Source organism: Sardina pilchardus, chromosome 5 (genome assembly GCF_963854185.1).
Source record: "Sardina pilchardus chromosome 5, fSarPil1.1, whole genome shotgun sequence".
Taxonomy (NCBI): domain Eukaryota; kingdom Metazoa; phylum Chordata; class Actinopteri; order Clupeiformes; family Clupeidae; genus Sardina; species Sardina pilchardus.
The window spans coordinates 8,580,384-8,596,595 of record NC_084998.1 but is presented as its reverse complement, the minus strand read 5'-3'; the positions used below and the strand labels follow the sequence as shown (position 1 = coordinate 8,596,595).

Genomic DNA, 16,212 nt, shown 5'->3' with positions numbered 1-16,212 from the left:
GTGTGTGTGTGTGTGTGTTTTTTCCGCCACTATCGCAAACACTTTGTTTCAGCTCCCTCGCCGGATCGCTTCAATTTATCACACATTTTTTTGTCCTCATGAATAATAAATTCCCCGCCCCTTTTTTTTTTTCTCACCAGAGATCCTCGGCAGCGCCGAGACGATGATGTGCTGTTTATTGTTTTGGAGGTTATGGAAATAATTGTGAGGAATAATAATCTCCTCCGCAGCCATACGGCTCAATAAACGGGCCTAATGGCAACAGCACTAAAAGAGTGTGTGACTTGTTTTCCAGTGAGCCGTGGTGTACACCGAGTATTCCTGAGTTGCTTTTGATCCTTTATTGATAAACTTTGTTGTTTTTTTTAGAAAGATCATGCAACATAGATCAAAGTGGGCTCTAGACGGCGCCTCAAGCAACGGAACTTCAGCCGCTGCTAAGAATATCAAGTGTGTATGAGTAAGATTGTGTGTATAGGTGCATGACTTTCTGTATGAGTGTACACATGCATGTGTGTAGGTGTGTGTGTGTGTGTGTGTGTGTGTGTGTGTGTGTGTGTGTGTGTGTGTGTGTACTGTATGTATAGGGGCTTTTCTGTATATGTGTGTATACTGTATGCATGCGCCCGTATGTCTCTCTCTCTCTGTGTGTGTGTGGTTTGTGTGTGTGATAAGGTCCTTCCTGCTAAAATGCAAACGTAAATATTTGCGTAATCACAACATTGACTCAGGCGCATTGATAAGCGTACAAAAAAAATCTGCTGGTATCTAGAGTAAACCTCCACAACTACCGGTGCATTAGGTGAACAAACATAATACTCAATACAGCGCAGTGCAATACCTGTACAATACAAACCTTACAGGTGCATGGCCTAGTACCGGACAATGGCAGTAAAGCTAGAAATGTTATGGCTCAATCTCTGAAAGAAATCCCCATATCTCTTACACTGCAAGCACACACACACACACACACACACACACACACACACATACACACAGTCACACACACACACTCAAACAGAATCTGGTGAACCGAACTGTTGTCTCATCTAAGCTGTTTGTTGGGGGGCTTGCCCTTTGACCCGCTCATTAACAGAGACATCGGCGGGTCAGGGAGAGGTCAGCGCTCTGATTTAGACACAGTCCCTCCGAGGGTCGTCGGCTCTCACAGGCTCACTTTGCAGCCGTGTCGCACGGCAGTCACAGATGAGTGGATCAAATCGGACATAAACCTGAGCTTTAGTCACGGGGAAAGCTTTTGAACACATGCGCGCACACACGTACGCAACACATATCCACAAACCCAAACACACGACAGAGAGACAGAGAGAGAGAGAGAGAGAGAGAGAGAGAGAGACAGAGAGACAGAGAGAGAGAGTAAGGAATCACTGCGGAGGGATAAGTACATTACGTCATCCACTCTGTTGATTATTTACTCTATCACTTGTGAATGGGCGGAAGATATGACATGATTGTCTAAAAACCTAAGATCGCTCCCCCCGCTGCCGTGCAGCAGGCCCTAGTCTAAATATCGCTTTAGCCAAAGTGGCCTATTTCCTGCTTCTCCTTTAGGGGGGAAAAGGGCTAAACTAAGCTAAGCTATGCCGACCTCAAATATCTCCAAATATCTCCTTTCAACTGGACCGCCAGGCCAGAAACAGCCCATATAATATTGACTTTGTCCGGCATGAGAGGAAAAAAAGAGTGGGACTTCTATATAATGCCACTCATTATCTAGAAAGAAAATAGATTCTCATCATAAATCCCCTCTGAATAATTCATGCACCAACATGAAGCTGGAATAATAATTAAAAAAAACGAGTCCAGTGACTGTATGGAACAGATTAAGGTCACCAGTGGTGGATGAACTGAGGGACTTACTGTCCTGCTGGTAAGCCTGAGACCACCACACAGACGCGCCACTGGACGTCCAGACTGCACAGTCTCCAAGTGTCTCTGCGCTCTCCGCTGAGGCTTGGGGGGGGGGGGGCAGACAATCTACTTAAAATAGGCCAAGTTCCGGACGCTCTTCGCTTGGTGACGTTGGGCGTCCCTATGCGTGTGTGTGCGTGTGTGTGTGTCCGGCGGGTGACGTAAGGGCAGCGACGCGCTGTGACGCACATGTCAGAAAATTGTGCCACACAGACCCATAGGGGAGACTCCACTTAATGGGGCACTTACAGACTTCCTGATAGATGGGATTCCTCAAGGTTAGAATATCGTTTTCACCGTGCCGCTGAGATTGTGTGTGTGGGGGAGCATTGACGCTTGAGTTTGTGTGTGTGTGTGTGTATGCTTGTGAGAGAAAGAGAAGCAAGGGTAGAGAGGACAGAGGGAAAAAGGGCTGAGTTTGCAGAGATGCCAGCAGAGTTCAGCAGTAAATCCCAGCGTTTTCCTCTCTCTCAGAACTGGCTGGGGACGGGACGGGACGGGACGACTCTAAGGTTCACAAACACCATAATTTCACCACACAACCATTCAGAGGCCTTTTCAAAACCTCTCCAGTGGCTTTTGCTGAGCCCCGTCACTAAACCCATGTCATGTTATTCAAGCTAACGAGCAGATCATGAGCCCATCCTTGATGGCATAATGGCTAAAACACACGCAACGTCTCACGATGTGGCCCCGCAGTGGACGCCGTCCGTTTGTGGGCTCCTCAGCGAGAGCCGACGCCCGAGGACGGACTTTTGGGATCGTGAGTGACGGACACCCAAGCCTGATTCCCACATACCTGAGAAACGACCGGGGGGGGGGGGGGGGGGGGACACAGGTGTGGTGCTGTAAACGCGCCCGGTTCCCTTACCCCTTCGGCTCTTCAAACGCGTCCACTAGCGGGCCTTTAATCCCCAAAATAAACAGCACTCGGACGGTAAGGAGCTGACACCGTGAAAGACAGCCGTCGGGCTTCACCCCCACCCCCACCCCTCCCCACACACACACACTCATTATCACACTTCCTCTCCAAACGTCTTTTTGAACGTGCCAGGACCGGCCAGACAGCACACCAATTACGCCGGAGAGGGTCACTGCAAATCAAACAAACATGAAAGCCTTCCATACAACCCCCACCCACCCCCACCACCACCACCACCCCATTCTCCCTCTTCACTTGAAAAACAAACATGGATGCTTGTTTAGGCTGGATAGCTCGCGCGCGATTCGTATCGGAGCGGCTAGCCACTAGGGGGGAAAGATGAGCCTGAGAAAATAAGTGTGTCCGTCCCCATTAGCCTCCCACTTCAGGGCCGCGTTTATTTTGAGATGCCCGCTACGCGCTGCCCCACCCCGACAACACCCGTCTCCTCGTGGGACCATGTTAAAAGTCGGCGCGCTGGGACCCGACCCAAAAGACACCAAAAGTTGACAAGGAAGGGAAAAAATAACTGTGGCTGGCCATCAAACGCGCACTCCAGGCCTGCTTTACATTCAAGGTCTTCCCAAGGTCAAGGATCTGAATGTTTGGGGGGTTTTTTATGCTTAAAGGGGTCATGGCAGCGTAGCCCCCGTGGGTCGACTGGCCATCACTCTCGTTCCCTGACCGCGCCTTCAAGCATGCCGCTGACGTGAGCGGCGCGGAGCCGGTCCTCGGTGGGTTAGCGGTGGTCGGTTGTCGGGGGAAATGGCACGGCTCGTTGGGGCGATGCCCGCCGTGGCCACATGAAAGCGGGGCAGCGTCACACGAGGGGGGGGGGGGGGGGGGAGAGAAGAGGCTCCGTCTAATTCCAGGCCGCTCCGGTTACGGAGAGCGCCGGCGTCCGCTAAACCTGACCCAGTGAAAACACACACACGGCCCGCTTCTCCAAAGCAAACACGCACAAGATGGGAAGCACTCTGGTGGGGGAAATCTGTTTTGAGGCAACCGTCGTCTGGTAGAAGTCAAACAGAAGTGCTTGAGGGGCGTGGGCTTCCCAGATAGACTACTAGCCATGTATCAAAGTTTAATGCACAGCATAAAGGGTTGTTATGACAAATATAAACTTGAACTGTCATTGAGAACATTTTTTCCACGCTCTTCCAAGCACTTCTCTTTTTGATATGGTTTTATGAATTTATACGTTTGATAAGAACAACATGTAGGAAGCAGTATATATGGTGGACGTACATTTTAAAGCCATTAGCAAATACCCCCTTTGACCATTAAAAGCGCACTTACAACAACATATAAAGTTCAACTTTGTGCATCAGTATATCACACGAGTGGAGCCTGTCAGGACTGAACCATATGTAGTATGAAGGGCTGCTTTTGAAATCAACACAAAAGAGGGACCGGGCCCTGAGAACTGCTCTCTGGCAAATGGAGATGATTTAGGCCTCGCTGGGACCAGTACTGGGAAAGGGGGGAGGACCCATAAACTCAATTACTGGAGCTCTTTCCATCGCTTAAACTGGCTTTTTCGTTGTTGTTTGGGGGGAGGCCTTTCATATGAATGTAATAAAGGGAGGGGAGAGAAAGGCTGGGGGGGTGGAGGGGGGGGTACACGGCAGCCAACCCCTGAAGTGACTGAGGCGAACCTCAAAGTTTAATTGGCTAACAGCCTGCCAATTTGTAGCGAGCTTATTACGGGTGGCCGATCCCTTCGGTATGCGTCTCCTCTCCGCACAGAAAAAAGTGTCGTCATCCAGAGAAATGTGTTAAAAAGCCTAGAAAGGTGTCAGCGCGTGAACACACACACACACACACACACACACACACACTCCAACACTCCCACAGAAAGGCTCATCCTTTTAAATGTTGTACATCCTATTAACATTTTGCAGCTCTGACGCACGATAACCTGTACTGTGCTATTTTACACCAACGCCTCCCATTCTCTCTCAAACACCCACACAGAAAAGCCCTCCTCACACTCTCAGAGGATCCTCTTTGTAAGGGAGAAAAATAGGTGCAGGCACACACACCGCGCTCACTCCACCAGGGCCAACGCAGCCTGGACCAGACAAGCCGAGCCGGTCGGCACACCTGCCAGCAAAACTAGCACGCGCATTTAGCCGAAGGCCATGTTGCACGCTCTCTCTCTCTCTCTCTCTCTCTCTCTCTCTCTCTCTCTCTCTCTCTCTCTCTCTCCCTCTCTCTCTCTCTTCTGGGCTCCTTGGGGCTGTTGGATTATTCCTCCATTATTCCCTGCCTAATTAAGTGCTTGACTAGGACAAATAGCCCCAAAGCCACAGATGCCCCCGAGGAGAGCCACTAATCTTTTGCTCTCTCACACTTGTTTCTAATCCAGATTAGGAGATTTTAGGGATCCGCAGAACTGGCCCCTCTCTTTTGAGGAAGGGCCTGGTCAGTTAGGGGTGGGGAGGAGGTGAGGTGAGGAGAGGTGAGGAGGGGAGAGGAGAGGAGAGGAGAGGGGAGTGAGTGGCTAACGCGGGGAGGGGCGACAAACATCAAATAAGTCTAAGTGCCTCTCGTCTGCACCTCCCTGTGGAACTCTCCTAAAACACATAATCCAGTCTTTATGATAAGCTGTTTCCTGTGTCTGCCAAAAAGGGGGCAAGACAGACAGCCATGAGCACCGTAGCTCAGCCCGCCATTAAATCATCCGCCAATTTAATCAATCTCCAAAGGTCCGCCACCCCCCCGGCCGTATCGACGCGTCCACGGGCCCCCTCGTCAGAGCCCAAAGGTCCCCAGAGCCCTGACTCCTGACGGGGCTGCTAAAAGCAATCAGCTGGGCCGTGTCAAGCAGGGGGCAGGTCAGCCCTGTCAATCAAAGCCCACACACCTGTTCAGCCTCTTCACCAAACCATCGCAGCTCTCAGCCTCTTAAGGAGGTGAAGAAAAGAGGGAGAGAGAGAGAGAAAGAAAGAATAGAGGTGTATACACACACACACACACACACACACACACACACACACACACACAGCATTTCACACATATCAATGTTGTCTTTTTCTACATTGGAATTTTTTGCCAACTACGTACATGACCTGAAGCCCTGCAAAGCATGCCTGTATGTGTGTGTGTGTGTGTGTGTGTGTGTGTGTGTGTGTGTGTGTGCGTGAGTGTGTGTATGTGTGTGTGTGTGTGTGTGTGTGTGTGCGTGTGTGTGTTGGCTGAGTGAGTTACGGCTGCGAGGGCCCAGACGACCTTAGAGCGGGGAGCGCGGCAGAACAGCTGAGTCCGTCTCCCCAGTCGCCCGGCTCCCAGCACCGCAGGGTCTCAATCTGGCATTCCCCCCCTCGCTCTGCTACCACACACACACACACTCACGCACGCACGCACTCAAGCACGCATACACACACACACACACACACACACACAAACTCTCTCAAGCACACACACAGGCACACAGACTGACTCACTCACTCACACAGACACACAAAAACCAAATGCACACACACAAACAAAGACACACATGCATATACACACACACAAATATCCACATACAGACAAACACACACACACACACACACACACACACACCACATTCAGAGGCATAAAACCAACAAACTCCCTCTCTCTCATACACACGCCCACACAAGAGCACACAAACACAGACATACTCATACTCATATACAGACACAAAGACAGAGACAGACTGACATACCAACACACACACACACACACACACACACACACACACACACACACACACACTCTGGGTTTGGCTACCTCCGCTGTCTGCCTAAAAACAGCCTCCCCTCCATGCATGTTTGCCGAGGAGGAAAGAGGCCAAATTAGAACCTTGCTGCACTCTCTCCCCAATATGGATATCAATTAAACACCGACCCAAATGACAGGGGATCTGGCTCAAGGGGAAACTAGACATGGAAGATGTATACAGCCATTTTGCACCACATTCATTTTTCATTGAGGCTTGGCTCTGCGAGACCCAGTTTGTGAGCTTGTGCTTTTAAAGACGGGACATTTTTGAGGCAGTACACAGGATTTGTCGAGATCTCGCTCAAATAAATAAATAAATAAATAAATAAGTAAATGAAAGAACATGTTACAGTGTGACACGTTTTAATAGATTTTTTCCAGAGCTATTGCAGCTTGTAAACGTAACCACATTCTAAGGGGAACGGCAAATAAAAAGCACTGTGTTGCCCCATAAATGACATGACTCGGCTCAGCAGCCAGAATCAGATCCTGTCCCCCCTCACTGCAACATCTGCCACTAGCCGGCAACAACTTTTGGCAACAAGTCACCTTAATTCAATAACAAACTCATTGAAAGATCAAAGCCTCATCAAGCACTTAGTGTGTGTGTGTGTGTGTGTGTGTGTGTGTGTGTGTGTGTGTGTCTGCATAGAAATACACAAACAATGTATACTGTCTGTGCACTACAAGTGTGTGTGAGTGCTAGTGTGGACAGTGCACACCCATGTGATCAGGAGATGCTGGAGAGCCCCAGGAGTAATCTTCCCATTGTGCTCTTGTCAACAAAGGCCACAACTGAGCTCATCATAGGGCAAAGCGACGAGTGTGACCCCCGAGAGTGACCCCTGGGTTTATAATCGCCTCCTCCCCCCCATGACCTGGTCCTCCTGCATGCTCGGAGGAGGTTGACCGCTTGGGCCTAATTACCCTGTGGCCAGTGACAGACAGTTTGGACCTCAAGTGGCACATGTGCTGGGGAGTTCTGGTGCCTTGTATCATCGCCTCTCCTCCCCTCACACACATCCCTCCTCCTCGCTCTCTTTCTCTCTCTCTCTCTCTCTCCATCTCTCTTATTCCATAATCTACCCCCTCCCGTCACTCATCCTCCTTCTAGCTGCGCTCCTCTTTTTCATTCCCACCTTCTTTCGTCCACCCCTTCTCTCTCTCTCTCTCTCTCTCTCTCTCTCTCTCCCTCCCAGACCCCACCATATATCTTTTGTGGCTGTACAGGGCTCTGCAGGGTGACTACGTCAGCCATCCCTCTCTCTCTCTCTCTCTCTCCCCTCTAGCCCCTCTGCTCCCACTGGGGGGGCTGCTGCCGCACACAGAAAGACCATGCATAATACATCAGCATCCCCACTCGGAGGAACTGGAGAGGGTCCCTCCTGTCCCACTGCGCACCTCTCTTCTTCCTCTCAACGCTACTGCAGCAGTTGCTCGCCCCCGTGGGAGAACGGCTACTGTACGGAGACTCCACACAGCAGGGACCGCTACCGTTACCGCTACTGCTGCTGCTCCTGCTGCTGCTACCACTACTACTATAGCTGCTGCTGCGGCAATCTCTCCCAACCAGTCTAACTCCTACCCGCTCTCCCTCTCTCTCTCTCCATCTCCTCCGTGTGCTCAGGCGCACGGTATAGCGGCGCTCAGAAGTAAGGATTAGAATGCACGTTCGAAATCTGACATTACAGCGAGCGTCTTGAGAGCAGACTATAAGCTGTTAGAGAACAGTCTATGCAACACAGTAGGTGATAACAGAGGTGTCATCAGCTCATCTTACATCCTTTAATCATCCCATTACGCCCAGTGATCAATGTTTTGTCAACAGCCCACACTGTAACTTGATTGTGCTTTGAGATACTATGACAGATAAGAGAGGAATTCAGCGCAATCTCGCCACGGTCTCGGGACACAAAGACTGACAAGCTCATCGGTTATGTAATGTTGAACTGAACCCTGAGTCTTGCTTACTAGTGAGTTCCTGAGGTCCTTTCAATACATGCTCTAGTTTGAAAACTAATATTAAACACCCGTTATCGTTCGTTTCAAATAATGAGATTGTTCCGACTATGCTCAAATCGCTGTTTACACAACAAGCTAAGTCGAGTAGGTTAGTTCTAGTAAACTATAACACAATTGTGCTCATTCGGAACATTTATTTCTTTAATTACAATCTGCATAAATTTACGCGCTCAGTTCATTCTGAAATAAACAGAAAGTAAAACCGCAAGTATCTTCAGCGAAGACTGGGGGCGGTTGAGAGGATTTGCTTGGCCAACATGATAGCAACTATTGCGACGGGAGCCCCTATAGCATTTAGAAAATCTGTCTTGCAGTTACTACTATACAGTAGCCTACACACACAGCGTGTTGCTGCGGCACATCATTTAACCGTTTCGCTGCTGACTACTAGGCAATGCCCTGTGCGCAAGTTTCTATCCTGGCGCATGAAGGAAGTAGTCTACGTCTTATTCAAAAGGTATACATGATCTTTATCGGTGATAGGAAAACTATCAGCAGCCTGTGTGTGGTACTCGTGTAAAGCGATTTTTACATATTGTAGGCTACTTGATATACGGCAGCACAACGCGCAACCACTGTAAACTAGGATAGTTGTCAAGCCAGCGTGCAATGCTATGTGAAGCTCCTATTTAAGAGATAAGGGGGGATATCATTGCTAGACCTATAAATAGTGTCTTTATAATGATCGAGGATTTAAGCATAAGAGCAAATGTTTCTCGTCGCAGTTAATGGATAGTATAGGTATCATTTAGCCTATGTGTAGTCTCCAAGAATGCCACCAAATGCATGTTGGGTATTTAAAATTCCAAATAGGTCACAGTGGCTCAAAAGACAAATGCACCACACTTAAATACATTGTAAACGACTTTAAGCCATGTCCACATGCTACAGTGTCTATGACGTGAATGACAGCCTCCAGCAGCATCTCCCGACATGTGAAAGACACTTCGCTCGGCACACATTTAAATATTGGCATCGGCATTTAAATAGGATTCTGATGCAAGGACTCTATACAATGCCTAATTCTAACACTCCAGGATAACGATGAAGAAAAGTTTTTAGACATAGGATGAAAACTAATTGGTTAACCATGGTCTAGTTTCTATGGAAACGTGGGCACCCATAGAAGTACCGAGGCAGGCCTTTCGAGGGGCCCTAACACAGAAAGCTTCTCTGATTCCCTGCATTATGTTATTTACAGGTGCAATATCCAAACGAGTGTGCTGAGAAGTAGGCTTCTACTACTCCAGCAAATTCTTTGTCTTGCGCCACTCCTCTCCTGACATTAAAATAATAATTAACTATTTTTTTAAAGGCAACTGTGTGCTGTGGACACACATGGTATAGGCTATGCATATCTAGACTATTAATCAAAAGATCTACAGTAGCTACACGGAGCATGTGCCAAATAATGAGATAAGTATGAAAAACATACGCTGTTAAACAACTCATTTAAATGGCCAGCATTTAAATTTCCCATTGTCTTTCATGGTCGCTGTCAACACCTTGGGCTTATCATTTCATCCTTGAGACGGTGGAGTTCATTCATTTTGTGTCAAATGTAAAGTTTTCTTTGGAATTTTGTTTCTGTTTGAATCAATGATGTGTACAAATCCTGAGAGTGTGACAGACACCAAGGAGTTGGCTCCAAGAACAATTCTGTCAATCTATTGATCCACAATTACGCACAGATACATTCAGTAACCTTTGAGGGAACACATACATTTTTGGAAATGTCAACGAGGTTACTTCTTTAAATCAGGGGTATGTAGTGGCCAAGGAGGCAGTGACATTTTAACAGAGGCTTGACAAAGAGTGGCTTTGTTGGCATCAACTGAACACGAACATGATGAGAGTGACCAAATCATTGTCATTTCACTGGCGTTTACAATAACGCTAATGATTTGTAATGGTGAAACACAAACATCTCCTGTATTAAACTACGATATAGACTGGTGCTCGCCAATGTGCCTTGATAAAGCCTTGATGTCAGGTGTCGTTTAACACAAAGAGGGACTTACCTTGAACTGTGTATCTGTCCATATAGTTGAGCACATTTCCAAAACTGAGTATGCCGGCTGCAGCAGTCGGCGAGCGGCATTTGAGCAACGCTGCTCTGAATTTCTGCCCAGGCTTGCACGGATGAAGGTCCGGGTTCGTCTTCAGAGCCGGGCTCATACTACCAGACAGCGTGTGCACCTCATCCGAACTGCCGCAGCCCTCTATCTCGCATCCATCGCTCTCCACACACATCTTTTGACACGAGAGATCCAGCGCAAACGAGAAATGTTCACACTAGCAATAAAAAAAAACAAGTGAACAAACGGCAGTGCCAGGAAAAATCCCAGTAGCAGAGCAGTTGCAATCAAACGCTAATCGCTATTCTGATTTCTTATTTGTTGGTATGTGAATCTCCTGTTCTGGCTCATATTGTACCAGCAATATAGTGACGGACTCCGCAGCTCCTCAAGGCGTTTTTCCCTGACTGACTGCGCTGTGTGGAGAGTAGGAGGTGTGGCCGGTCATGAACACTCCGCCTCTCTCCTATACCCCAGAGCGAATGAAGAAGGTGGTGGCACCTGATGTGCGGACTAGGGAATGCGGGGAATTGCAACCTGAGTCTTAAGCGAGCTGAGTGCATGTCAAAAAAATGTTGGCGGTGACACCCGTCCCTCGTCGTCTTTGCTGCATGACCATTGTTTACAGGTTGTGTTATTTTTGCGGATTGAACCGGTTGTGACGCTAAGCACAAGACAGCTCAGAAATATTTACTGTAAGTCGTTAAACATGAAAGACCGTGCACAACTTTTAACAGAAAGATACCAATTGTCCATGAAACCAGTTATGCGAATAAATTGTACAGGTGCCGTGGTTTTATTTCGAAACAACCTTTTTATTCATTAATATTTCTATACTTATACTAACTAGTATTTCTGTATATGAAGTAGAATTTCCCCTCGTCACAATCAACTGAAATGTTCGCATTCATAGTGACCATCGCATCGTTGCGCACAGGTGGAAAACTACCTACTGAGCCCAGACTCTCAGTCTATTGATCAGGGTTTTTACCAGACAATCTACGTCCTCATCACAGGTCACAAAGCAGTATAGTTGATGTGTATGTTGCAATGAACAGGAGACAGGACTTCGAAGTCGGTTTGCCAATCAATCGTGAACAATAAATGTCTTCCATTGTAGGCTAATACAACCTGTTGCACACTCCCTTTAAGATGGGAATAAATGGTCATAAAACAATGACAATAACACTGTTTTATTTGTATTTGATTGTGTCAGTTCTATTAGATGGGTTTTCTGCTTGAATATGATGTGTGCTCTTCAGCACTGTGGACAGCTCTTGTCGAGATAGTGAAATGCTGTGGTAGGCAACCAACTGTCCACATCTTGATAATCTGGAGATTTCTTCAAATGCAACCAGTAGAACTACAGCCAAATAGAAGCCTAGGATCAGCGAGTAGACTACCACGCATCATCAAATGCATATGGACAGGATAGATTAGCTACAGTCATCATCTTCACCCTGTTTGCACCATGCTAAACCTAGTCTATGTTGATAGATAGTGACAAGGAAAGCAAACGTTCAATGTTCTCCCTTGTCCAAAACCAATAGATGCGTAGGATTAGATTGGAATCGAATCCTACCCTTATGACATTAGTGGATTTGCACAGGTTTGCCCCACCGAAACCAATCAATTATCATCAGATCCAGTTGATTCCGATTAACACGTCTTTGTTTCAAAGTTATTAGTTTATTTCCCCACGAGTAGAGAGCAACGTGTTGAGAATGGGGAAATGATAATAGCCTATTATGTTAATTTCACAATGATTAAAGAACAGACTTCAACTGCAAGCCTTTGTCACAGTGCTGAGCTTATCCAGCGTTTTAATCAGCATCGCGAAAGCAACTGTTGGCCTGAGATAAAATAGGTGCATGAGAAAAATCATGAAATAAATAAAAAAACAAATCACCCCTCTGGACTAGCCGATGTACTAATTGACATCTATCGAGCTGCAACATACTGTCAAGTGTAATTTATGATGCTAAAACATGTTGAGGGGGAAATCAAAACAATTCGTGTATAAAAAAAAAAGTGAAGGTCTCTGGGAAATTGTTGTCTTGGCAATCATGAGTTTATCCATGGGACCCAAGCTACCCCGTAGGAAGTGCTTGGGTCAACCCTATCGGAAGAGCAGGAAGCCTGGCGCTAGACATATCATTTTTGCACAAAGGATGTAATTATCGCAGCTTGATATGGCTTATTTATCACTGATACGCAGTCTAGTCTAAACAATACGTCTGGCGTGCGACTTGTAGGCTATTACATCATCTCTAATGATCACGGCAAAGTTCACTTACCCCCACCTCCGCTCTCACACACAGGCTACCAGCAGCCATCTTAAGCAACAGGTGAGACTTCACTTGAGAGAAATGTCTGCTCATTGTGACAATGCTCTCCATGGAGCCGGATAGACGCGGATAGACATTTTGTTTCAGCAGCAAAACAGACATGTGACGTGTGATCCATCTGGTCAGACTTCACACTTAGTATTCGTTTTTGGCTGAAACCATGATGATCATCCTCGTTTATCAATCACCTTTTAGACATTCGACAGTGAAATAACAAATATCCAAGACAATTCCAAGTCAGTATAGGGATGCAAGAACCTCTTGTGAACAACTTGTGAGCCTTCAGTACAGTGAATCAGGTAATGCACCAGATGAGTTTAAAGGCCACTGCTCCCTGAGACTTAACATTCTCCAAAACTTACTGTTATTGCTCTCCTGCCTTAATGGAAGACTCCTTGCCTTCATGACAAACACACTCATCACTGATTATTTTGCTCCTGTACTGTACCTCAACTGATAGCAAGGTGCAAAACATTGATTCCCAGATAGCATACACTCTAATAAGAATGTGTAGATTGCGTGTAGGCTACTATAAAACCAACCAGGCTGCAAGAACTGGATGACAATGTGACACATACGTAAATAGTGAGAAGGGAAATGGATGAATGAGCAAAGTGACAGAATTAAACTGAGTGAGACTGCGTGACTAAAGAGAGCGACATGTTGACATGACCTACAGACCTCTGTCACTGTCACACAAGCATGTGTTGGCCCACAGGGCTGCTGATCTGATTTCATGTCTCTCGGATAGAAACATCATCACAGGAGCATTGTGTGAGAATGCATCACGCCTGATAAGCAATAACCTGACACACCCACAGGGAGAAATGTGCTCTCTCTCTCTCTCTCTCTCTCTCTCTCTCTCTCTCTCTCTCTCTCTGTCTGTCTTTCTCTGACTGTCAAACAATATTAACATGAAAACAAAATGAGTTATGACAGAAAAAAGAACAGCAATAATATAATGCTTCACACAAATTAGCACACAATGGTCACAATTGAATCAGGATTGTGTGATGGTATGTTTTTCTATGCATCACAATTTGTCAGTGGCCTGTTAGTTTCTTGCTCTGCTTACCAGGAGTTTGGGCTTAGGTCAGTGTCTCTTCAGAGCGGCGTTTTAAATGTGAGCCTTTTTATGTTTGTTTATATATTTATTCATGTTTGTGTTTATATATTTATTCATGTTTGTGTTTATATGCTGTATGTAAATACCTGGGACCGGATTAAATTTCAATCTGCAGAGAAATCACGAGAGAACACAGACTTGTAGCGTCTCTTTAAAAAAAAAAAAAAGCCCATGTTTTTCTCTCCCCTCAAAGTCGTATTAAATTGCCCAGTGGTTTTGCAATTTGCTCACTACCCACTCCCTCCGATAGTGGCTTTGGAATGGAAATCAGCGAGAGTTGTCGGCCCCCCTCCCTGCTCTGGTAAATGAAGCCCCCCCCCCACCAGCGGCTGGACGCGCAAGGGTAAGTAGGCAAACAGAGCGCCGGCAGAGGCAGTGATTCACCGTGGCAACACGCAGCTCGCTCTGCGGCAGGCCTGCACACTGGCAAAGCTCCTGTATCAAAGCGAGGGACAGAGACAGAGAGAGAGAGAGAGAGAGAGAGAGAATAAGAGGGCGGGTGGGTGAACGAGTGCGAGAGTTGTCCAAGGATGCAGACAGAGAGAGAGGTGGACAGAGATAGGACTGTGCTCTCCCACACTGCCCCCTACAACCCGCCCCCCACCCCCCACCTCTGCCCGTCCGACCCTCGTCTCGCTGGCCTCTGTGTGCTGCTGGGATGCTGTCACAGAAGATGGTGGAGGCTTGGGGGTGGTGGTGGAGGGTGGTGGTGGGTGGGTGGGTGTTACAGATGGGAGGGGAGGTCGGAACAACAGGGCTCATTGATCACTGAGAGAGAGAGAGGGGGGGGGGGGGGGGGTTCTGTCACGACGCAGACTCCCAGTGCAGGGCCACTGTGTTGTGTTGCCAGGGTGTGTGGGAGGCCAGTAAGAAGCTGGAGGACTCCCTGGTCCCCACCTGTGCCACAGGCCCATACACCAGCAGCACCTCTGCTGGAGCTTTTGCAGCCTGCACAGAGCAGCCATTTCTGTCCTTTGTCCCCGTCTCTAACCATAATGCTTATGGTTATGGGACTTGGCAGATGTTTTTGTCCAAAGCGACATACAAATAAAAAACAATGCAATAATTCATTTAACAGTGAACAATTTCAAAAAGTTGGTCAGACTACATTAGGGAGAATAGCAATAATAAACTTTATCACTTCAAGCAATAGCCTAATGAAAAATAAAAAATGAAAAATAAGGGAGAATAGCGAATAAACAATCAAGTTGAATTTGTTGTGCAAAGAACACTGCCTTGGTTGTACCTTGGCCCCCTTGATATTGTTGGGCAACCATTAACAGAAATTACACATTCTGTGATTTCACACATACTAGCGCAGGTGACTGCATTGTAGTGTGAATGTTCTTCCTCATTTCTGTAAGTTGTTTAGGATGAACACATCTGCCAAATGAATGCTTGTACATGTGTGAGATTTTCGGTGCCTTTTAAAATCAGTAATTCATTATGCTGATTATGTATGCTAATGTTTTGTGAGATGTTTACCTCATAACGACCAAGTGTTTGCTGCTCTGCATGTCTGTGACCCGGTCCTTTATGTGCCACGCACCCCTCCCTGTGAGAGTGTTGTTTTAAGCCCCCCTGCCCAAGCGTACACATGCGTTCTCACAAACTCTCAGTAGGTCTGTTAGCTTCTTGGGGCCCTGTTTGTGAGCCCTAATGAAAAGGGTAGAGGGAGTGTTCAGATAAGCAGGGTTGAGGAATGAGGACGTTCTCGCTTTGGGCTAATACTTTGCATCGAGCTCCTGTAAACTCTGGTTGTTTGTATGTCTAAGAGTTTTGAACTCAGGACTCAGGAGCGTGCTCGCTGAACAACTGCTCCTGAATCTCCACCACCACCACCTCCACCACCTGCTTAGTCTTTTATCCCACTGTTAGTCACATTTCAATATGAATTCATTTCAGCACTGGAATCCAACACGGTGCAAGTTATTCATTTTTTTTCCTCCTTTGAGAGTTCCGCTTCATTAAATGTGATGACAGACATTGGTTGTAGTCCTAAGAGGGTGATAAGCCATCCAAATTCTTCCCTCA

At 47.1% G+C, this 16,212-nt stretch overlaps 1 protein-coding gene across 4 annotated transcripts in view; it reads right to left on the bottom strand.

Annotated features, from left to right (window-relative positions):
- spns2 (SPNS lysolipid transporter 2, sphingosine-1-phosphate) overlaps positions 1-11,106 on the bottom strand; it is an 89,563-nt gene extending 78,457 nt beyond the window's left edge. For all 4 annotated transcript variants that reach the window (XM_062536271.1, XM_062536274.1, XM_062536273.1 and 1 more), the window contains exon 1: positions 10,648-11,106. In XM_062536271.1, coding sequence (XP_062392255.1) covers positions 10,648-10,879 — 232 coding nt within the window. In that variant the 5' untranslated portion in view covers positions 10,880-11,106. The remainder of the gene's footprint in view (positions 1-10,647) is intronic.
- Positions 11,107-16,212: the final 5,106 nt, after the last annotated feature.